Source organism: Epargyreus clarus, unplaced genomic scaffold (genome assembly GCF_041222505.1).
Source record: "Epargyreus clarus isolate Ecla_fem2 unplaced genomic scaffold, WU_Ecla_fem_2.2 ptg000021l, whole genome shotgun sequence".
Lineage (NCBI taxonomy): Eukaryota > Metazoa > Arthropoda > Insecta > Lepidoptera > Hesperiidae > Epargyreus > Epargyreus clarus.
In genome coordinates, this window is record NW_027332228.1 from 4,452,841 (window position 1) to 4,478,529 (window position 25,689).

The 25,689-nt window shown below is 34.4% G+C and overlaps 2 protein-coding genes across 3 annotated transcripts; one reads left to right on the forward strand and one right to left on the reverse strand.

Annotated features, from left to right (window-relative positions):
• Positions 1–6,693: 6,693 nt before the first annotated feature.
• LOC140751142 (zonadhesin-like) lies at positions 6,694–25,003 on the reverse strand. Of its 2 annotated transcripts, XM_073085013.1 has the most exons (11): positions 24,878–25,003; positions 24,173–24,310; positions 23,510–23,701; positions 21,630–21,833; positions 21,177–21,374; positions 19,545–19,739; positions 18,862–19,065; positions 9,958–10,146; positions 9,162–9,386; positions 8,328–8,555; positions 6,694–6,996 (listed from the first exon to the last, which is right to left on the reverse strand). In XM_073085013.1, the coding sequence occupies exons 1-11, from the start codon at positions 24,942–24,944 to the stop codon at positions 6,752–6,754; spliced, it is 2,085 nt and encodes a 694-aa protein (XP_072941114.1). In that variant the 5' UTR covers positions 24,945–25,003; the 3' UTR covers positions 6,694–6,751. The 2 variants fall into 2 exon arrangements, with proteins under 2 accessions (XP_072941114.1, XP_072941115.1); XM_073085014.1 differs by lacking the exons at positions 6,694–6,996; positions 8,328–8,555; positions 9,162–9,386; positions 9,958–10,146 and adding exons at positions 11,078–11,378; positions 11,670–11,858.
• On the forward strand, positions 14,645–16,639 carry LOC140751143 (aspartate--tRNA ligase, mitochondrial). Its single transcript, XM_083059015.1, is given in 4 exon segments — positions 14,645–15,730; positions 15,733–16,262; positions 16,264–16,317; positions 16,319–16,639. Coding segments are annotated over 4 exon segments (1,368 nt in total). The 5' UTR covers positions 14,645–15,177; the 3' UTR covers positions 16,550–16,639.
• Positions 25,004–25,689: the final 686 nt, after the last annotated feature.

Genomic DNA, 25,689 nt, shown 5'->3' on the forward strand with positions numbered 1-25,689 from the left:
TAACATTGTGACACGAGAATTTTACTTGTAAGATTTTATTTTCAAAATAGTGATATTTGTATAAAAATGATTGTATAGCCACAAAATTAGTTTTTTATCTAGTTCAACCATTCTATGAGTTCAACAAATTAAAAAAAAAGGTAATTATTATTATTAATTTATTGATGTAGATATTGCCATCGTTTTTTATTTAAAAAATACAACAAAGCCTGGACACCTATTTAGTAGTGCAAATTGCCCCCTTATTTTATTGCTTGCGTCGAGAATCGAACTCGCAACACTAGGCGTGATTAGTGCCACTATGCCCGTATCAGTGTAATGTAATAATTACTATTATTAATTCCTAACGCGCCATGTTTAACAAACACTAACTAAATCTCGGATCAAATGGTAAATATCTACATAGTTATGTAATATTAACTGTAAGGTAACTCCCCTTTGGATCTTAGTTGACCTTAGCTTACGTCACGCACGTTCTTACGATTCGTCATTTTCGTTTATTTTCCTCGTCTCATTCAGGCTTATTATCCTATAGGTATTATCTTAGATTTTTTCCTATAATGCTAATACCACAGTATAAGGATATAATACGAACAAAATGGTACTACGGAGTACGATAATTATCTTTATTTGAATATTCATAATACAGTTACTCTTGCATCTTAATACTTTTCTATGTTATGTTAACTTATTCATCCGAGGCTTTTTTTTTTTTTTTTATAATATGAGAGTAGCAGACGAGCCTGCAGTCCACCTGATGGTAAGTGGCTACTGCCGCCCATGGATATCTGTAATCAACCCCAGTTAGGATTAGATATTCCTACCTGAGGTCGGCCACAGATGCGCCGCTACCCCTGAGGACTAAGCTGGAACGCCTCGGAAAAGTCTATCTCCCTTACCACACCCTTCAAACCGGAACACAGCAGCGCCTAACACTGCTGTTATTAGGTAGAAATAGGTATGGCGGTGGTGCCGCCGGAGTCGAACCACAAAGGGTTCTACCACCTTCACTATCGTTATCGTTCGCTATCGTTAGTTGTTATTAATTAATATTACCTAGAACACATAATCACCTACATTATATTACTGTTACTAGTAGTAATAGTAGTAAGAATTTTAAGCTTATATTGTATTTGTTTGCTCTACATTCAACAATATTAAAATACTTTAGATCTTTTAGAACTTATCTATCCATACTACCAACTATACGTACAACAAAGTCACTTGGAATCAATGATATATTAATATATTTAACTATCAATACTTGGGATCGGTAAAGTTAAAAAATAAATAAAATTTACGCGCGGACGGAAGCACATCAATATTATCTATGTTTGTAATGCAATTGGGAGAATATGTGAGACTTATAAAAAGCAACCAAAAAATAAATGACGCTCAAAATATAAAAAAGTTATATGCTATAGGTAACTTACCTTTGAAAAAGTAAAATTTTACACATAAAATGATTTATCAATCAATCAATTAATCAATGATTAATCATCATTTATTAATTATCACTTTATTTCAGGAATAATAAGTATTCTGTATTTCGATTACACAAAAGAGTTTAAAATGACAAATAAATATTTTTTTTCTTATTTTGCTTACCTGCTTTTTCAGAGCTCACAGTGTACAGTAAAGTACAAGAAAAAAATAAAAAAATCACTGAGGACCGCATGTTGCTTGTTTAACACTTCAAACCAATCTGTAATGTTTTGAATTTTGTATTCGTATAAATACTTCCTTATCAAGCGTGTACAATGTCTGTATATTTACAACTGTCCACACGCTAATTACGTTAGCGACAACCGGAGGACTTAAAAAACCAAAGACTATTTAAACTAACTTTAATTAATTAAAAAAATACAATATAACTTAAACCTAATTATCGTCTGACCGATGCTGTGTGTCAAATAATAATGTCTTAAAATTAACTTATCTAGATTGAATCTAATATAACGGGAAATTTAAAAATAATTACTATGTGTTTACCGATAAAATAACTACCAAGCTTAATTATGTTATAATAACATCTCAGATCTGCATCCAGGGCCTCGTTATTGTTATAAATGTCACTATCATTTCTTCTAAATCATTTTACGCTTAACATACTATAGTGAGTGATCGATGCACGAATAGAAGCTAAAGTATTTTCTAATCTAATTAATTCTAAATATAGTTCAATGCAAAAGTGTACAGGAATTGTAGGTAAGGGTAAGAAATAAAGTGTAGAATTGTAAGGGAAGGTTATTGGGTGATGAGTTTGGTCTGTCCAAGTTTAGACGAAACATGTAACAAGGTTTACGTCTTAGGCACACGCTTGAGACGAGACTTAGCTATAGGTCCTTTCTTTTTGGACGTGTACATGTGAATAGGCAGATCAGCCAGCACAGTGTCTTGAGTATAACGGGGTGCTAATTTCTATCTGCTAGCTAGTGGGTTTTTAATGAATACTTGCTGGTCAGGTTGGTATTCTACTTCGGGCTCACGGTCTTTATTTCTATTAGTCATTAAGTTAGTGCGATTGACGGTAGCAGATTCATTAATTAGTTCATACACTGTCTTCATTTGGTCGCGGTGAGTAAGTATGTATTTTTGCAAGAGATGTTCAGTTAAGTCGATGTCTAAGGGATCTCTGGGGTCTCATTATTTGTGGAGCTTGATATTGATGGGTTTTGATGCGGCTTTAACTAATAAATATAATTTAATTTATAAAGACTATTTTGACGACAGTATATTGATTTGACAGGAAGTTCTGGGTTAGTTCCAGCCAAAGCCAGACAGACATATGAGTAAAGAATTCAAATTTCTACTCGGGGACTAATGTTTCTCGCGAAACTAGCAGCCACTTTACTCGTCTGAAACGCAGAGCGTTCTGGACGTCGATATAATAGGTTCCGGATTTGATCCCCGACCAAATAAATAGAAAATTTTAGATATCTGTTCTCATTCTTTGTTATTTTTACTCATCTTTGTACATCTATGACACAGGGATTCATTGGATGGGGATAAGAGCCAAAACTGTAATTTTCATGCTCTTTTTTTGGACATAAAGATTTCATCTAATAATTCTACTATCTCGAGTTTGATTGTTTTCTGTCCTTTTTGTGCTTATGAGCTAGCACACATTATGATACGATGACTGGTGATGGTGGTATGTTTTTTCTCAAAGGAAAAAATCTTCGGTGTGCCATAATTCAATAGGTATAATATATTTTATTGCAAGTCAAGTATTTCATAAACTTTTTTTATTTAAAAGAAACAGACAAACATGCCGTTCAAATCTTTTCTGGCCTCTGCCACCCAAGAACAACTGTAACCACAAATAAAGAGGATACAACAAATTAAAACTCCACAATATGTGAATTATTGTAAACACCACATTATGTGCTGGTGAGTAATTTGTTTTATTGGTGTGTACCTACTATGCAGGCATGCAGTACTAATTTCCAACGTCGTATGTACCTAATCTCTCTGAATAAATGAAATTTGAATTATAAATAGTTCCTATCTACCTAGACACTATACATTCGTATTAAAATGCATGTTAAGGACATCGAAGAGATAAGATGGATGATGTTCATCCATGTATATATAAAGATATGTATGTGAGACGTATTTTGGTTAGTTTTTGTTCCAAAATTATTTTATATGTAAAGGGATAAAATCATAAGAATGTCGCGTACCTACTTAATGAAAATTGTGTTTGGTGAATCTTACAACTTTTTTTTATAATATGGGAGTAGCAGACGAGCATGCAGTCCACCTGATGGTTAGTGGCTACTGCCGCCCATCTGTAATCAACCCCAAGTATGATTAGATATTCCTACTTGAGGTCGTCCACAGATGCGTCGCTACCCCTGAGGACTAAGCTAGAAAGCCTCAGAAAAGTATGTCTCCCTCACCACACCCTTTAAACCAGAACACAGCAGCGCTTAAATCTGCTGTTATAAGGCAGAAATAGGTGTGGCGGTGGTGCCGCCGGATCGAATCACAAAGGGTTATGAAGTGTCGCTAGATTCGTCTAAATTGTGAATTATTTGAAAGATATATAGTATCCTACACATAATCACTTACATTTACGCATGTAAGCAAAAAATATTGTTTCATTTTATTTTTAACTCCATTATTGTAGTCAGTTTTATTTTTTGCTTCATTTTATTAGTATTATTCTCTAGTTTCGTACTTACTTTTTGTATCTGTACATTTTTATGTATTTTTTATATGCTCACGTTCAGTATTAAATTAACACGTGAGTAACGAATTTTAATAAAAACCTATTATTCAGTAGTTGACGAAAATCACGATTTTTGCAGGTTGTGAAAAAGGTTTTATATATTGAGTATTTTTAAATTAAAAAAACTATCTGTCACGTTTGGCGTGACTAACTATACCTTAGGGAACGTACCCATACGTGACCCATTTAGGGGGGGGGGGGGAGGGTGGTCTTTAAAATGTTACGCTAAGTCACAGGACCGGGGAGGGGGGGCTTAGATTTTTGTCACGTAGTAAGAATCCGTGCTAGGCGTATACAATAACACAGTTCCCGGCACAGTTCCCGTTTCTTTCTTTTTTTTTGCTCGTCGCGCCGACTCATGACATGGTTCCCGTTTTTTTTTTTTTGCTCGTCGCTCTAATACTCTAATACTACGTAAACAATTTAAGGAGGGGGGGGTCTTAGCATATACTTAGCATACACAGAAGGGGGTGAGGGGTCGAAAAATATTAAAAAATAGGTCACGTAGTATGGGTACGTGACCTATTTTACATCCCTTATTTATGTCTCATGTTATTATTCCCTTTCCTTTTGTATTCAATACGAGGTTTATGCACATTGTAAAAAAAATGTTTAATATCGTATCCCTTTACATAATATTTAGTATTTAATGATTTTTGCAAAGAAACCTTAAGGGTGCCTTTCCACCACCATTTTTAGAACCATTATAATAGATTTAACTTGCTATGGACGGAGTTTCGTTTAATACAGAAGTAAAGTTGCGAGAATGACTTTTTCGAGTCAAACCCGAGTGGTTACTAAACTAAAAGGTATAAAAAATCATATTTAACGTTGAAACGAAGTTGTAAACGAATTTACTATTTAATCAGTTATCTATTTTTATTAAAAAATAAATCCTAAAAACGGCGGTAACTTATTTGCCAAACTATTGCTTTCTCATACTAAGCCGTATGTCATGGTCATAACATCGAATAATTAGTTGATTAACCAATAAATTCTTCAATGGTATGACTTATGTATGTTTCTAAAGAATTATACATAAATCATTTGTTATGTATAATCCTTAAGAATTAGTATGCCAATGTATGAAAAAATATGTATTTTCTTCAAAATTTTCCTTTTCCTTTAATTTGTCACATAACATTACTTCCCGAATTTGATCCTTATAAGCGACACTATTAGATGGTGGAATAATATAGAGGGTGTATTTTTTTAAAAAATGAACACGTTCGATTCCCGGCTAGGGAAAAAGATATTTTAAAAAAGTAATGATGCAGTTTTAGTTTTTATCAAAATCGGCCTCGTAACTCCTTTTAGCATTTTTCGCTAATACTTATAGTTTGGGATTTGGTCCTGAAGGCCCGTTTGAAAAATTCACCCTGTATATTCTTGGATGTTATTTTTTAATTCTTTTAACGTGTAAAGGAGAGTCATTCTAGGAAGCTTGATAGTTAATTTTAACTTACTTTAATATGTAAATATTGTTTCTCTTAATTTTTTAAACAGCTTTAACTATAAGAAATATATTGTCATATTATTCCAATATCAAATTCACATTTCATTTCGTAGGGTGATATAAATACTCCGAAAATTGAACAACCTCCACTTTACAAATATTTTTGGAAAATACCTAACTACGTGGTTGTAGTGTGAAATTTTAAAACAAAAATCGCATTCCAATTTACTTTATTTGTAAAGATAAACTGGATTTTAGCAACAGTAACAATTAATAATGAGACTTACAAGTGGTATTTTTACACTCGTCAGTGTTTCGTAGTTCCTGACATTCGCATTGCGGGACACAAGGCCCTCCTTCTTTCTTCCTAAAGAAATTTGGTTTACATACACATCCAGGTTCACACTGTCCGAAATAAGGTTTACACCGTGACACCAGTGAGAAGCATAAATATGAGGGGCAGGTTGTCTTACAATCGGTGTATTCTTCATTAGGTAAAGGGGATAGCGCGAGGACCCAAAATGAGTCTTGGCCTCCGACAATAAGAGCCTCCATTTCGGTCAGCGATACTTGGGGCCAACCGGACAGCGCCCACTTGGCAGACCCACGTACGCTCGCTTTACAGCACGATCCTCTTCCATCCTTTCAACGTGGCCGAGCCAGCAGAATCTGTGAGCTTTTATCTCACCGATGATGTTCGGCTCGGCCACTAGATCTAATGAAAGGGTTCAGTGGAATAAAAATATAAGTTGGTAGCTCACTAGAAGAGAAAGGCAGCGTTTCTGTTAAACACAATCTGCATAGGCAGTATTATTAGATATATATATTCTGGAAATCATATCATGTTCCGCATAATACAATGTATACCTATATTATGTCACACAAATAATGTTGTATGTTTTAATATTTTTTACTTTCTCCGAGCTCTTCACAAATATTTTTTTGACGCTTTTGTTTGTACGTACAAATAATCGGTAGTAGGTAAATGATTTAAAAAGCATACACTTCAGTTTTATTTATTTGTTAACAAATAAACTGTATTTGGAATATACATATATTTATAGCTGTATATTTTCATAACAAGCTGTTTCGTTGAAGTCTGGAGCGTTTCGCAGTTCCGGACATTGGCATATAGGAACACACGCTTCTCCCTCGTTCATTCTCCTGTAGCCTGATTTACAAACACATCCAGGAGAGCAGGGGCTGTTATCAACACACTTTTCCAGCACTGATGTGCATAAATCTGATGGGCACCTTTTCTTGCAATCAGTGTATTCTTCATTGGGTAAATTGCACACAGGAACTGCAGACAAAAATACCAATCGAACAGTTTTATTATAATTCCTTTTTTAAAATCGAGATTTTTAGTTGTTTTGTTTATTATTTAAGCAATGTTTGCAACTTTTACAATTTCAAGAAATTATAGTACTTAAATACCGTGAATTTAATAATTTGTATTAAAATACGAACTGTGTAGTATTCACAACCATTCCAACGTCTTCCAAAAGTAAGGAATAAGTTAAGTAAAATAACAGGTATATATCTAAGTTATAACAATTCTAAATTAATTTTAAAGTAAAAACGGAAAAAAATAAAACCGACGAAGTCGGCGCTTAATGTTTTTCGTTGGATAAGGGCGTAAACAGCATGCCCAATATGAGCGCCGCCTTCAGATACATATACTAAACCAACATTTGTATGAATAATTTTTTACTTTGTAGTGACATAGAAATCGGTTTTATTTTTTTGTTAACTTTTTTTCATCCTTTTTAGTGAAGACATAGTAACGTTTATATTATTATTATATTAAATTGTATAAACTTGATATATGTAAAAAGCAGGGGTAGTGATGATGAATTCCACCCCATAACTGGAAGTTCTGATCATCAGACCATACCTTCGTCAAGTTGGGAAAGTACCGCAATGAAACCCTATTTCATATGAAAGAAAATTTAAATTTGTTAAGGAATACTCGAGTTAGTCAAGTTTATAAGAAATCTGAATTTACTAATTTTCCGGAAAAAAACCTTAATTAACTTTATGTGCATATAGTTATCAATACAAAATAACTCCGTGACGTCATTCATGGAGCGCAAAAAATGGCGGCGTTCAAATGTGTCAAATTTTATCGATACTTAAAATAATTAAAAAAATATATTTCAAACACTAATAACATAGTTTATATTTTTTACTATGTTAAAACGAAGTGATAATTGATTTAAAATAATAAAATAAAAATGTGCACATCCCCTATTATAAAAGAGCGGTTTACTGAAAATCTGAAAAGAAAGAATCTGATCTAGATTTCACAGTAAGTATATAATATAACACTATCTGTATTTTCTTGTACATTCTTATTTCAGTTTTTAAAACAGCGTCATTGTTGGAAGATTGACATGGATTGTTGTAGAGTCGTTTTTTTTAGTATATACATAAATAATGTTTTTGATAAAATTTTATCTCTGCTCGATAAATATTTATTAAAAATAAAGTCTGTAGTTAATTGGTGTGAAATAGATAGTGTTGCTAAAACAAAACTCATTCGAATTTAGATTGTTTGTTTAATTAAACTGGATTTTTTAAAAGTTTTATTGGATGTTGCATTTTCAAACAATAACAATTAACATGACTTACTCATAGTGGTATTTTTACATAAGTCAGTGTTTCGTAGTTCCTGACACTCGCATTGCGGGACACAAGGCCCTCCTTCTTTCTTCCTCAAGAACTTTGGTTTGCAAACACATCCAGGTTTACACGGTTCTGTATCAGGAATACACCTTATCGTCGGAGCGTTGCATGTATCTGGGGGGCACTTTTTCTTGCAATCGGTGTATTCTTCATTAGGTAAAGTGCAAAGGGAAGCTGTTGAAAAAATAAAAACAAGTTGAAACAATCGAAAAGGTAAGTAATGATAATGAAACGAATATTTTCGTTTATATCAAAATAAATATTGAAGTAATATATAAGTGAAAATCTTAAGCCCCACAGCCAAATTTCGCAGTACCTAAAATCCTAGAACATATCACTATCTATATATTCTTTTATATGTATTATTTTTTAAATTTTTAATGTGTAAAGTAACGTAATTTTAGGACGGTTGATAGTTAATTTTAACTTACTTTAATATAAATAAAAATAATGTATTTATTATTTTTTTAAACAGTTATTACATTTTACGAAATAACGATAAGAAATATAGTATAATATTATTAATATTATTTTAATATAAATTCACATTTCATGTCGTAGGGTGATATATATACGTATGACGTAAATACATACTCCGAAAATGGGACAACCACCAAAAAAATATTTATAAAATGGATTTACAAATATTTTTGGAAAATACCTAACTACGTGGTTGTAGTGTGAAATAGGTACAATTTTAAAACAAAAATCTCTCTCCAATTTACTTTATTTGTTAAGATAAACTGGATTTTAGGAACAGTAGCAATTAATGAGACTTACAAGTGGTATTTTTACATAAGTCAGTGTTTCGTAGTTCCTGACACTCGCATTGCGGAACACAAGGCCCTCCTTCTTTCTTCCTCAAGAAATTTGGTTTGCATACACATCCAGGTTTACACGGTTCTGTATCAGGAATACACCTTATCGTCGGAGCGTTGCATGTATCTGGGGGGCACTTTTTCTTGCAATCGGTGTATTCTTCATTAGGTAAAGTGCAAAGGGAAGCTGTTGAAAAAATAAAAACAAATTGAAACAATCGGAAAGGTAAGTAATGATAATGAAACGAATATTTTCGTTTTAGGTAAGTAAAAATATAGTAACAGTCAAATATTAAGCCATCCCTATATTTACTTTGTCTTCATATGTTAAATATGATATAGGTATATAGGTACCTACTTAGGTATCTACCTGCGATGCGCCAATATTTTAAACGTATACAAGTAAAAATAAATAATATATTTATGGACAGAAGAAATGAAAGATAGTGATTATGTAATACTATAAAAGTAAAAGTGTAAGCAGTGAAATCCTAGTGGTTAAGAAACTCGGTCTCGCGATCGCGGGTTCCGAGGTACAAATCCCAGGCAAGCACCTCTGATTTTTCATAGTTATGTGCGTATTAAAAATTAATTATCACTTGCTTAACGGTGAAGGTAAACATCGCACTTGGCCAGCGCAGTGGACTATGTCGAAATCATTCTCATTATGACAGGAGACCGTGCCCAACGGTGGGACGTTAATGATGACGTTGACTATGATGATGGTGATGATGATAAAAGTTAAACCTATAACTAACGGCATTCACTGATGGGTATGCAAACGCGGCGGGCGTCCCGGGCATAACCCTTTTCACAGTAACATTCGTCGTTACACCTTATGTTCCTTATAGGACAATTGCCTTGACTCTGTTCAAGGAGTTTTGAGCACACGTTATCGCATCCTCCACCGCAAGCATAGTACTCATGAGGTCCGGAACAATCCAATCCTGAAACAAAGATACATAAATATAAAATCATTAATTAAGCGAAGCTTTTGGTCAACCGGTTTTAGCTAGTAGAAAATATTTTGAAGTTTCCAACAAATCCTAGTAAGTAAAAGTTAGTAGACCCATATTTTTTAAGTACCTATGTACTCACCTTCATTACATGCTATATCATTTTACCTATATCATCTTAGACTTTGACTTGACTTTTGACATCTTAGTCTTTGACTTTTGAAGGTGGTAGAACCCTTTGTGGTTAGACTCCGGCGGCACCACCGCCACACCTAATATTTACTACCTAATAACAGCAGTGTTTGGCGCTGCTGTGTTCCGGTTTAAAGGGTGTGGTAAGGGAGACAGACTTTTCCGAGGCGTTTCAGCTTAGTTCTCAGGGGTAGCGGCGCATCTGTGGCCGACCTCAGGTAGGAATATCTAATCCTATCTGTGGTTGATTACAGATGTCCATGGGCGACAGTAGCCACATACCATAAGGTGGACTGCATGCTCGTCTGCTACTCTTATCTTATATTATATAAAAAAAAACTATGACTTAGACTTATTGTGTAGTATTGTAATCGCTCTACACTATAATGTATGTATGAAAAGGTTTAATGAAATAAAAAGTTAAGTTGGTAGGTCTCTAGAGAAAGGCAATCTATAAACGTAATCTGTAAAGTAAGTATTATTACGTAAGTTAGGTAGGTATGTAGGTATATTGTGAAAATCATTCTCGTATTCAAATATCCGCATGATAGAATGCATATTTTATGTCACACAAATGAACATAATGTTGTATGTTTGAATATTTTTTACTTTCTCCGAAGTTTTACAAAATACTTTTCTGACTTTTTTGTTTGGGCGTACCTCGGTAGAGAGTATATTTGGTATGTGGAGCGTACAAATAATGGGTAGTAGGTAAATGATTTCAAAAGCATAATCTTCAGTTTTATTTATTTGTTAACGAATAAACTGTATGTGGAATCACGATAGCTGCTCTCGTATATTATCATAACAAGCTGTTTCGTTGAAGTCTGGAGCGTTTCGCAGTTCCGGACATTGGCATATAGGAACACACGCTTCTCCCTCGTTCATTCTCCTGTAGCCTGATTTACAAACACATCCAGGAGAGCAGGGGTCGTTATCAACACACTTTGCCAGCACTGATTTGCATAAATCTGATGGGCACTTCTTCTTGCAATCTGTATATTCTTCATTGGGTAAATTGCACCGAGGAGCTGTAGACAAAAATACCAATCGAACAGTTATATAATAATTGTTAATTTAAAGTCGAGATTTTTTAAGTGGGTTTGTTTATTATTTAGAGAATGTTTGCAAGTCTTACAATTTTAAGAAATTATAGTAAGTACTTAATTCAATTAATTTAATAATTTGTATTAAAATACGAATTGTTATACTTTACAAGCATACCAACGTCTTCTAAAAGTTAGGAATAAGTTATGTAAAATAAGAAGCATTTAAGTTATAATAATGTTGAGTTAATTTTAAAGTTAAGTAAGATAACTAACGGCATTCTTTGATGGGTATGCAAATTTTGCGGTCGTTTCGTGCATAACCGTCCTTACAGTAGCATTTGTCGTTGCACCTAATATTTACTATCGGACACTTCTCTTTACTCTTTTCTGGATAATCTGCGCACACGTTATCACATTCACTGCCGCAATCGTAATACTCATGAGGTCCGGAACAATCCAAGCCTATAAATACAAAGTTATTACTAATTATTATTATGTTTCTAACATGATTTATTATATTCTATGCTCAGACATAGCTCAGACAAAGAGAGAAGAAAGAAGAAGAATGAATAATGACTTATTTGATACTCAATTTGTAATATTACTTTGCGTAATAACGTTATTGTATTAGAGTTAGACATGTTTTGTTAAAATTATTGCAAATAAAGTTCGACATCACATAAAAAATCATATGAATGAATGAAATTAATGAAATCTTTTTTTTAATGCCATCATTTTCACGTATAATTAATAAAGCATTAGGTCCAGTATCTTGCTTTACATTTATCTAAATTCTTATATTCATAATTAGGTAAGGTACCTATCTATCTTCAATATAATTATTGTAATGTTCGCTACCGCAAGGCTTACTATGTTTTAGTAAGTTGGAGTTGCATAGCATAGATTAGTAAAGATTACTCACTCCTAACAAGAAAATGTAATCAGTTTTGACAGTTGAAATTGTCACTGTCATCAATTTTCGTGTTTGGAAAATATTAAAAAAAAAATAGTTTTTAGATCATTTACGAATGAAACGATATTTCACCGCACTTTTTCTTCCAATTCGTGTTTTTGCACCACTTAACTGGGCATTACGGCATTTTTCCGCGTTAATTACACCAGTCAGCCATCAAATGACTGACAGAATTATTAGCCATTTAATGGCTTCCTTCAATTACAAGGCAGTGAAATATCTATAGTTCTATACTTATCTATGTTGCATAGTAGATAATTGTCATTAAAAAAAAAAAAAAAGATAATTTTGAATTTTGGTGTATTGTGATTTAATTATTTGGAAAATCATCAATTAATAACAATCAAATTAATAAAGGGTTTCCAATATATATATATATATATATATATATATATATATATATATATATATATATATATATATATATATATATATATATATATAACACAATTGCGAACACATTTAACTCTGATTTTTCTCATTTTTTAGTTATTATCTCATTACAGTCTTCTACCGATCCACTCGATCTAAAAGTGCAAGTTTAAATGATGTACATACTATAAAATAAAACAAATCGACACATCAGAATGTTTGAAGCACAAAAAATAATTAGCAAACAATTAACAAAGCAGATAAAACGAAAACTAAGAATAATAAAATGATTTCTGAATGCGGCTTGTTTGTACTTTACATTAAACCTAATGACGACAACACATTCCCGTAAAATGCAAAGTTAAAAAAAATAACAGATTAATTTAGGTAAAATAAAAGGGTATTTTAAACCGGAAAGTCATTCAAATGTTATTAAATGCATTATTCATACTATTTATGCCAAAAAGTAAGAATCTAAGACTAGGAAACCACTACGTTTTGATATATTTAAGTTTGACAATGACAGTTGAGTTGATAATAAATATCAAAACAAAACTTCATATTTATTATAAAAGTATTACCGTTGTGTCCTGCTTTAATGAAATAAACACGCATCAAAGTTAATTTCCGTATTAAACCTAGAGTAAAGCTTCAAGCATATATATAGTTTTAAAGAAATTTATTACCTAAATTAAATTTATTTACGTAACCTCTATGTGATAATTTTGCAAAGAAGTTTCGCATTATGCCGGAGAAAGCATGGAATAATAGATATATTTACTTTACCACATCCATCAAATTGTATAAGACCAGTAGCACTACCATGAGTTGGCATAGAAACGCCACTATAGAAATTGTAAATAGAAAACTATTGTCATTTTGCTAGTGAATAACATAACTACTATCGTTACGGTATTTCTTGACAACGTCTGTCAAATTAATGACTCATGGGACCGAATTTGTATGGCAATAGATCATAATGACATTCGCTAGCGATTTGATTTCGATAGGTTTTTTACGTATCGAGTTACGCCACTACGGATTTTAGTTCTACGAGTAACCAGCAGAGGCGCTGTACAATTTTTCATACATTTATTTTACGCAGTCGCTAGCGAGTAATACTTTTGTAAACTCATGGTAGTGCTACTGTACATAGTAAAAAATTCTATCACAGTTTAACAAAGCAGCTGCAAATAACATCAAAAAATGTTTTTTTTTTCTTTTTTTGTTTTTTTTTTTTTATATGTTTGAGCCTAACGAAAAAGCAGACGTGCTACCTGATGGAAAGTAGTCAACGTCGCCTATGAACATTTGCAACACCAGAGGAGTCGCCAATGCATCGCCGGCTTTGAAGGAGAGCTCTTTTTGCACCTTTTTTTGAAGAGCCCCATGTCATAGCGCTCTGGGAATACCTCAGAAGGAAGTTCATTCCACATCTTGCACGTTCGTGGCAAGAATGTCCGTGCAAACCGAACTGTGGAGGACCGCCACGGGTCCAGTTGGTGTGGATGGAACTTCAATCCTTCGGCGAGTGGTGCGATGGAGGAATGGTGACGTAGGCATCAGGTCAAATAGTTCCTCGGAGCACTCACCATTGTAAAGCCGGTAGAACACACAGAGGGAACCTATGTCTCTCCGCAAGCTTAAAGGTTCTAACCGATCGGAGGTCCTGGGGTCGTTGACGATTCGGATAGCGCGTTTTTGCACGGAGTCAAGTGGGTTAAGTTGGTATTGGGGCGCCCCTGCCCAGAGATGGGAGCAGTACTTCATGTGAGGTCTCACTGAGCCTTATACAACAGAAGGAGTTGCCCCGCAGTGAAGTACTGCTTCGCTCTGTTCAGGACGCCCAGCTTTCTTGATGCCAACTTGGCCTTAACGTCCAAATGACACCGGAACTGCACGTCACACGATATATCAACTCCCAGGATCCCCACACTTTTATCAATGGTGAGTGGAATACCTTGGAACCGTGGCGCTATGACGAATGGGGTTTTTTTAGCGGTAAACGCGCAGACTTGTGTCTTCGTGGGGTTAAACTCAACAAGGTTAAGTCGACCCCATGTCGAGACCTGCTCCAGAGAGTCTTCGATTTCAGACACAAGTCGGATTCTGCTTTCCTCCACGAGAGTCCGAGAGGTGTTTGCACGGCCTGTATACACAGCATCTCTCGTACTATCATCTGCATAGCAATGAATGCTGCCAGTTTTTTGCAACATGTCATTGATATGCAGAATGAATAGCGTGGGAGAGAGAACAGAGCCCTGGGGCACGCCAGCGTTAACATGCTTCGTGTCTGAGCAGCACCCGTCTACTACGACTTTGATTTGCCGCTCAGACAGAAAACTGGCTACCCATGTGCACAGCCTCTCGGGAAGACCGTAAGATGGAAGCTTCGCGAGAAGGGCCCTGTGCCAGACCCGGTCAAAGGCCTTTGCGATGTCTAGGCTAACTGCCAAAGCCTCACCATTACTCTCAATGGCTTGCGCCCATCGGTGTGTTTCAATAATCGCGATGAAACACGACACAAAACAATTTTTAATAGACCACACTCAAACTGTATCGGATTGTAATACTTTTACATATAGAACACACACATGTGGTGAGCTGAGTTCTGTGCATGTAGGCAAGAAAGTTACCATATGTGGTTGGGTACAGTATTCGCGCCTTTCAAAATTCCTCCTGTTAAGAGATTCATATGGACTCGTACAGTGTGTTGTCGGTGATACAAATAAAGACATATCGAAAATTCCACTCGAAACAATAATTAAAATTGATGGCACAGTTATTTCAAGACCAAGAGACATGGTAAATAGGACTATGCCGACAGGTGATATAGAAGTTGTTATCGACTGCTTAGAGGTTCTAAACTCCGCTGCCAAGGTGCCGTTTAATTTGAGCAGCTACCACAAATCAAATGACAAATTGAGACTACAGCACTGTTATATTGACTTGAGGTTCCCTGAAATGCAGCAAAACTTACGAGTGCGGTCAGCCATAATATGAGAAGATTTCTTATCGAACAGCATGGATTTGTTGAAGTGGAGACTCCAACACTGTTCTGTCGTACTCCCGGGGGAGCTAGAGAGTTTGTAGTACCAACAAAGCACCCGGAACTGTTTTACTCATTGGTACAAAGTCCTCAACAATTCAAACAAATGCTGATGTCTGGTGGGGTCGACCGATACTTCCAGATTGCAAGATGTTATCGGGATGAAACTACAAGACCGGATAGGCAACCTGAATTCACACAATTGGACATAGAATTATCTTTCACAAATTTAAATAATATTTTAACGATGATAGAAGAATTGTAGTACGCAACATTTGTTAAGGAGCTACCAAAACCACCCTTTAGAAGAATGACATATAAAGATGCAATCGAAAACTATGGGAGTGACAAACCAAATTTAACCTATGATTTAAAATTAAGGAACATTACACACATGTTTAGTGATATGAATGAGAACTTCGGAGCATATGCTTTACCATACCACAATAAATAAGATAAACTCAGTACTAAGTAGGTATAAAGAAAAGTTAGGTGAACTAAGAAAGAAGTATAATACAAAAGTTGTACTACAATGAAAACATTGAAAAAGAGCTTGGACAGGAAATCAAAAGTAAAATTTGCAGTATTTCAAATGATACTAAATTTATTATTGCTTTAGGAGATGCTGAAGATGTTTGTATGTGTCTTGGTGAAGTACGAGAAACTATAGCCGGACTATTAAAATCTAAGAATCTACTGGAAGTCAAAGAAAATGTAGAACCATTGTGGGTGGTTGATTTCCAGGGGCTCCTAATATAATCAGTGATGAGGACAAAAAGTATTACCATATAAATACTGTTAAGTAAAAAGTATTATTTTATTTTAATAAACGTTTTCAGATATATATTACATTTTATTTAAATAAATATAGTATTGTTTTAAACTATATATTTTACTTTTATATCTTTCTGTACATATTATATGTTTAATATACAGTAACAATAAGTCAATAAATTTAGTAACATAAATAAAAAAGATAAACTTGTATAAATATATAACTAAACTAGCTGACCCGGCAAATGTGTTGCCGTGTAAATAAAAAAATGTTAAGGGTGAACAACCCTTATCACTTAGGATACTCAGACCATAATTATAATATGCATATAAAATTTGGTGAAAATCGACAAAAGCCGTTTCGGAGGAATACAGTAACTAACATTGTGACACGAGAATTTTACTTGTAAGATTTTATTTTCAAAATAGTGATATTTGTATTAAATTAGTTTTTTATCTAGTTCAACCATTGTATGAGTTCAACAAATAAAAAAACAAATTGTAATTATTATTATTAATTTATTGATGTAGATATTGCCATCGTTTTTTATTTAAAAAATACAACAAAGCCTGGACACCTATTTAGTAGTGCAAATTGCCCCCTTATTTTATTGCTTGCGTCGAGAATCTAACTCGCAACACTAGGCGTAATTAGTGCCACTATGCCCGTATCAGTGTAATGTAATAATTACTATTATTAATTCCTAACGCGCCATGTTTAACAAACACTAACTAAATCTCGGATCAAATGGTAAATACTCGTATCTACATAGTTATGTAATATTCACTGTAAGGTAACTCCCCTTTGGATCTTAGTTGACCTTAGCTTACGTCACGCACGTTCTTACGATTCGTCATTTTCGTTTATTTTCCTCGTCTCATTTAGGCTTATTATCCTATAGGTATTATCTTAGATTTTTTCCTATAATGCTAATACCACAGTATAAGGATATAATACGAACAAAATGGTACTACGGAGTACGATAATTATCTTTATTTGAATATTCATAATACAGTTACTCGTGCATCTTAATACTTTTCTATGTTATGTTAACTTATTCATCCGAGGCTATCGTTAGTTGTTATTAATTAATATTACCTAGAACACATAATCACCTACATTATATTACTGTTAGTAGTAGTAATAGTAGTAAGAATTTTAAGCTTATATTGTATATGTTTGCTCTACATTCAACAATATTAAAGTATTTTAGATTTTTTAGAACTTAATTCTCCATACTACCAATTATATTTACAAAAAAACACTTGGAATCAATGATAAATTAATATCTAAAACTATTAATGTTTGGGATCGGTAAAGTTTAAAAATAAACAAAAATTTACGCGCGAACGGAAGCTCATCAATATTATCTATGTTTGTAATGCAATTGGGAGAATATGTGAGACTTATAAAAAGCAACCAAAAAATAAATGACGCTCAAAATATAAAAAAGTTATATACTATAGGTACCTTACCTTTGAAAAAGTAAAGTTTTACACATAAAATGATTTATCAATCAATCAATTAATCAATGATTAATCATCATTTATTAATTATCACTTTATTTCAGGAATAATAAGTATTCTGTATTTCGATTACACAAAAGAGTTTTAAATGACAAATACATATTTTTTTCTTATTTTGCTTACCTGATTTTTCAGAGCTCACAGTGTACAGTAAAGTACAAGAAAAAAATAAAAAGAACACTGAGGACCGCATGTTGCTTGTTTAACACTTCAAACCAATCTGTAATGTTTTGAATTTTGTATTCGTATAAATACTTCCTTATCATGCGTGTAGAATGTCTGTATATTTACAACTGTCCACACGCTACACCGCAATCGCGCAAGGCTGTTTCCAACCGACAACCGGACAACCCGCGGTCCGCGGACCGCATGTGGCCCATGGGCCACATTCCTCTTTGCGGCCAGAACTTTTCGCCGTTATTACTTCAAATTACAGGGACAATTTTTACGGTTTTTATTATGTTAGAGAAAATTATACGGGAGAATAGGTACGATAGTAGTGCTGCTGTGATTAAGTTGTTTTTATTACAAGACTGTAAATTAAGTGTAGAAAAAAACAGAGTACCATAAAAAACCGGCAAACAAAATATTATTTTTTTAATGTTTGTCACATTTAAAGTTAATCATCTACTATAAAAAAAGTTTAGTTACCACAAATAATTTTTTTTTTTTACTTTTTAGGAACCTTACCGGGCTCCTGTCATATTTATGACATTCCTGTAATTACCGAAAAACATTACCCTTGTTACAGCAGTTATTTAAAAACTTACCGCATTGCCCAAAAGGAACACAAGTTCCATTTTGACGCCAGTAGGATTTCTCACATCTGCAACCCGGGCGGCATTCCACTTCTATCCCACGATATTCAGATATTGGGCATTCACCACTCCATGTGGCTTGTTTGCAGTCGTCGCTCGGGCATAGAGGAGGACACGAGTAGAACGTTTCGTGAGGTCGTGTGCATTTTATGGGTGCTGAAAAAAGTGATCTTTTAAATCTTGGAATACAAATGGCTATCGACTACATCCTTGATAGACTCCAAAATTGTATCTAATTCAGATTGTATTGTGAATTGCAGTAGATATTGTATGAGGAGGCAGATGATAGGATTGATTTTAAGTATAACTACGGGGACTATATTGAATAAAATATTATTATGAAAACATTTTTTTTGACGTAATTTTATTTTACATTTTTAATATAACTGATTGCATAACAGGAAATGTATTTGTAATTCTTACTTCATTCACAACTGTATCTAGTTATGTTGTCTTCCTTTGTCCAATAGTTCAATATCTAATTCATTCGTATTTATTGTAATAACCCTAACAGTTTTACACAGGTGTACCTATTCCTTACCTAAGATTCGTGGTTCCCAATTACTATTAGGATTATTAGTATGACCATGAAAATCCCTACTCTGTACCCCTTTACGAAACTTGGCAATACTTACGGCAAGTATCAGCTCGAATACAAGTCCCATTTTGAGCTCGAAGATAGTTTCGTGGACATCTGCATGCTGGTTTCAAGCACGGGCTAGGTGTGTAGCAAGAGCGAACGTCGTTTTCATTCGTAGGACAGTAATCAGTGTTGCATATTGCAGGGCAATTGTCTATCACCTCGCCTGGAGGGCACGTTAGAGTTCCAGCTGGGAAGAAACAAAGATAATCAATATCGTGATTTATAATTGGAATGATTAAAGTAAGCATAATGTCATTTGGAGCAAAGGATGAAGGATCCATCTATTGCAGTAGGTAGTTGTCTTGCTAGTTTGTTTTGAATTTAAACATAGAAAAGAACTTGTTTTTTCTGTTCCATGAATTTAAAGCTTAAGTTATAATTACGTAGATGAACTAATGTAGATGAAGAATCTTCGTTGTCATCCCATTATTGTTCCATTGCTGGGTATGCCTCTCAGACTGAGAAGGGTTTACGTACATACGTTCAGCATTAGTAAGTATGGACATGTTAGATAATACAATCAAAAAATAGCATTAAGTTTTAACCAAAACTATCAGTGTAATAAAAATAAAAAATAGCATTTTGTATTTAATATTTTGTTATATGACTAGCGTCGATACGTGGATGTACGAGTATTTGCACAGCTGCCCGGAATGAATCGGCCTTGAAGCCGATATGTTAAAAACAATGTTAAAAATAAAAGCGTAGTAATTACTTAATATTTGTTAAAACATGTCTATTAAGACAAAAGTTCACATTCTCGAACAAAATATTGGACGACACAAATTTAAATTAAAGTCTATTAATTTGGTTAGTAAGTATTTATGTACCTACCTACTTATATAAGTATTCATATACGTCGTAGGTACCTACAGTACAAACAGGTTGAGGATTAATCTATTTCCATACATTTTTATCCGGTATAAATCCTTTGGAGCTAAATAATGCTATCATAGTTTATTACGTGGTGCAAAACGGTGAAGGAAAACAAGATGAGGAAACCCACATATTTAAAAGATCTTTAAGAAGAAGGTTATCAAATTAAAGATATGTAAAGTCTACCAATTCGCATTTGGCCAGTGCTGTAGACTATAGCCTAAATTCTTCTAATTCTTACAGGAGTTTTTGATTTCGAAAGTAGAACAAACATAAAACCACACTGAAGACGAACCCAATAAAAATCTTGTTGAAAATTGTCAAGGCGTTTGGGCTGTAGAGGTGGGCCAAAGATACATACAAATACTCAAAAAACATTACTCTTTGCTGTTGTGTATTATATATTAATATAAGTAACTCAAAGCAGTGATAGCCTAGTGGTTAAGAAACTCCGCCTCTCGATCGAGTGGTTCGAGGTTCAAATCCCAGGCACGCACCTCTGATATATCAAAGTATGTGCGTATTAGAAATTAATTATCACTTGCTAAACGGTGAAGGAAAACATCGTGAGGAAACCTGCATACCTGAGAGATTTATAAAAAAAAATCTCAAAGATATGTGAAGTCTACCAATACGCACTTGGCCAGCGCGGTGGACTATGGCCTAATCCTTCTCATTATGAAAAGAGACACGTACCCAGCAATGGGACAATAATGGGTTGTTGATGTGATGATAATAAGTAACTCACGACATTCTTCCTTCGGTATGCAAGTTCCATTTTTATCACGTCGATAGTTATCAGCGCACTTGCAGGCTGGCGGTGGACACGGGCACGGCTTGGTACACTTCTCAATCAGATCACTGGAGCTGTTCGGGCAGTAGTCAGTCGTACAATTTCCTGGACAGGTAACTACTACTTCGTTTGGTCCGCAAGTTAGTTTTCCAGCTGAAATATCAACAATGACATTTTTTTCATGAAGGGTGTGGTAAGGAGAAATACTTATCCAAAGCGTCTCAACTTAATCGTCAGGGCTAGAAATGCGTCTGTGGCCGACATGAGGTTGGAATTTAGACTTATCAGGGGTTGGAGATGTCCATGAGCGGCAAGTAGTCCTCTTTACTTCGTATTACATTCGCTTGCTACTTCATTACAAAACAAAAAATAATTAAATGACCTGTACAAAATAAATATTTTACTCACGACATTCTTTATAAGGCACGCATACTCCATTGTTTCTCCAGAAGCCTTTCTTGCAACGGCAGGCCGGCTGACATTCAAGTACTATTCCGATTCTTCCTATCAACGGACATTTACCAGTCGGTGTTGCTTGACTACAATCATCAGTTGGACAGTACGGAGGACAGTCGACATATTCTTCGTTGGGTTTAGTACACTTGAATGAAGCTATAACACAATAAATGTAAATAAAAGGGCAATTAAACAATTTTTAAATGTACAAAGAAAAGGATTATGCAAAGTGGTAGAGCCAGTATTGTTTGAGCGGAGGTACCACCCCCACACCCATTTCTAGCGTAAAGCGTTTGCATTTTGGTCGATTAGTATGAATGCCGGCTAACTAACACATTGTAGATCATCTTAGACCTCCGAGGGGTAACGAACCTGCGTTCGGCTTCAGTTAGAACCTGTCCCCTTACCATGAGTTTTTACGTTTTGACAAATGTGACTGTTTTGGTATTTGTTTATATACTTGCCCATACAAATTCCATTCAGCGCCCCTAGCGGATTATATAAGAACTATAGTGTCAGTAACGTAACATTAAATGTCTAAATTGACAAAATGGCGTTTTATTTTTTGGCTCTCTTTTTTGCGAAAATGTGAGTCAGACAAAAAGTCTTGACACTTACTTATTGTTACGTTTACTAAGTCTACTGAAGCAAACGGAACAGAATAATGGATTGAGTAAACGTAACGTAAAAGTAGGGGACGTTTTGAAAACTCATGGTAAGGGTACTGTTCTTTATAGAATTGGTCACAGACGGCTATCAGCGATCAGTAGCACTACCATGAGTTGGCATAGAAACGCCACTATAGAAATTGTAAATAGAAAACTATTGTCATTTTGCTAGTGAATAACATAACTACTATCGTTACGGTATTTCTTGACAACGTCTGTCAAATTAATGACTCATGGGACCGAATTTGTATGGCAATAGATCATAATGACATTCGCTAGCGATTTGATTTCGATAGGTTTTTTACGTATCGAGTTACGCCACTACGGATTTTAGTTCTACGAGTAACCACCAGAGGCGCTGTACAATTTTTCATACATTTATTTTACGCAGTCGCTAGCGAGTAATACTTTTGTAAACTCATGGTAGTCCTACAGATGACGTGCAAGCTATATAGTTTGCTACATCAATGTTATCAAAATTGAGGAGTACTTCAGGGCTAAGCGTTAGTTTCCTTTTTATACTTAAATAATAATTATTAAGAGGAAATCCAAACAACTCACAAGCAGGTAAGTGAAAAACTTACTCGTAGTCACTTATTGACTGTGTTTATTTTTAAATTACATTTGATTAGAGATGATTTGTGTTATTGGATTTACGTGGATTGATATCACCATAACAGTGGTTAATCATTGTTTTGTAATGATATTAAGGTAATATGTATAAGAAAATGATAAATATCACTTACCCAGTAAAACGGTTTACACTATACTAGGTGGTAGAAATCCAACCACGATTCCGGCGGCACCAGCGCCACACCTATTTCTGCCTAATCACAGCAGTGTTAAGAGCTACTGTATTCTGGTTTGAAAGGTGTGGTAAGGAAAACATATTTTTCAGAGGCATTTCAGCTTAGTTCTCAAAGGTAGCGGCGCATCTGTTGCCGACCTTACCTCAGGGCACTAATCTAATCTGGAGTTGGTCCATGGGCTGCAGTAGCCACTTACCATCAAGTGGACTGCATGCTCGTCTGCTACTCCTATATTATAAATACAATACAGTAAATAAATCAAATACAATACAGTAAAACACAGTCCCATCCTATATGATGGGACTGTGTTTTACTGTATTGTATTTGATTAATTGATTGTATTTTAGATACTTACGGCAATCTCTCGTAGGAATACATGTGCCGTTCTGTGCTCGTCGGTGGTTGAACGCGCACTTACAAGCTGGTCGAGGGCATGGTTTAGGGCTAGGGCAGTATGCATTCTGACCGTCGCCTGTAGGACAGAAGTCCGATGGACAATAGGATGGGCATTTATCCAGTGCTTCGTTTTTCCCACATTCTATATGCCCTGAAGTTAAGGAAGGATGTTTAATATTATTTAGGTGTTAGTGTGGATTTGGATGGTAGTGATATTATCCTGTTTTGAGAAATGTCTAGCTTTTTTACAGTGAAGTAGCAACAGTAAAGTCCTTTCAATTTGTAATGTTTGTATGCAAAAACAGATAGTTTTTGTTGACTTTCATAATTGTTATACAATTTTATTATATCCTTTATTGATTGTTACGATAGTTCTTGCGATTAAAGACATCAATTACTTCCACGTCAATTGTTTTTCCAATATTTAATTTGTATACTTAAGTATTTTATATATTATTTATTTTATGTATAAAAAAAACATTAAAAAAGAAATATAGTAGAAAGGACCAATCAAATATACCTATATATCAATCATGTATATCAAACTGAAATTTTCTACTAACACTTAAATTTATTATTTCACTTTGAAAATAACTTCTTAAATTAAAATCTGTAGTCTTACAACTTGGTCCGCAACCATTATGAGGAGGATAGCTACAAGGCGCAGGGTTATCCGGATTATAAGGTTTAGCAGGTACACCGTCTGCAGGTACTTCTTCTACAGGCGGTGCTACAATTTGCTCATTTGATTTGTATGCATCTGTAAAGAGAATAAAAAATGTATTCCCTAGAAATGACACTTTGAAATCACTTATGGCATAACGTCGTAAACTCGTGGTAAACTCTAATAACCAATTTATATATCACTAGCTGACCCGGCAAACCTTGTGTTACTATATAAATAAAGGGTGAACAACCCTTATCACTTAGGGGTATGAAAAATAGATAGTAGCCGATTCTCAGACCTACTGAATATGCGTATAAAGTTTGGTAAAAATCGGTAAAGCCATTTCGGAGGATTACGGTAACTAACATTGTGACACGGGAATTTTATATACATATAAGATATTTGATAACTTGGCTTTCGACTGTAATTTTTAGGGTTCCGTAATCAAAGGGTAAAAACGGAACCCTCTTACTATACCTCCGCTGTCTGTCACAGGGCTCTATCTTTTTTACAGAGTAAATTATTACAAAGTGTAATAGTAAAACAAAACACACTAAAAATAAAAATGAATTTGTTAGAACAGAGCCTTCCGAGCGAGTTTGACACGTAGTTAGCCAATTTATTGGATAATAAAATTAACAATAATGAAAGTTACCATACCTGTAATTAAACAATTGGCAGCGAAATACAACACAAGTATTATCAACATCTTGAAAACGTGTGGCATATATCAAGGTCGGTCTTGTTTTATATGCACACATTTTGTTTTTTTATTATTTGAATATGAAACTGTGTCTTTTGTTGTGTAAGTTGATAATAACGTTTATGGCGTCTTTATAGATGTATTATGGTGCATATGTCGGCACATCGTTTCAGACAGAGGCAGTGGCAAAAAAATATTGTTCTAGTCAATGTGTATACACGTAGCTATTTATATTATTATCTTTCGTAACCAGTAAGGTAAGGGTACCATGAGTTTTCAAAACATCCCATTTTTTTACGTTACGTTTACTCTACGTTTATTCTGTTCCGTTTGCTTCAGTAGACTGAGTAAACGTAACAATAAGTGCTCAATCAGTGCTCTCTTTTTGTCTGCCTCACATGTTCGCAAAAAGAGAAACAAAACATAAATAGCCAATTTAGACATTTAATGTTACGTTACTGACACTATAGTTCTGATACAATCCGCTAGGGGCGCTGATTGGAATTTGTATGGGCAACTACGTAAACAAATACCAAAACAGTAACTTTTGTCAAAACGTAAAAAACTCATTGTAAGGGTACAGACCGCTATGAAAACTTAAAATTTGTCTGACACGATACGTTCAATGTCTGTGAAAAAATAAGGCCTTAGTTTGTATATGTATGACACTAGATGTATCGCACAAAAAAATATATACAGGGTGAATTTTTAAAACGGGCCTTCAGGGCCAAATCCGAAACTATAAGGATTAGCGAAAAATGCTGAAAGG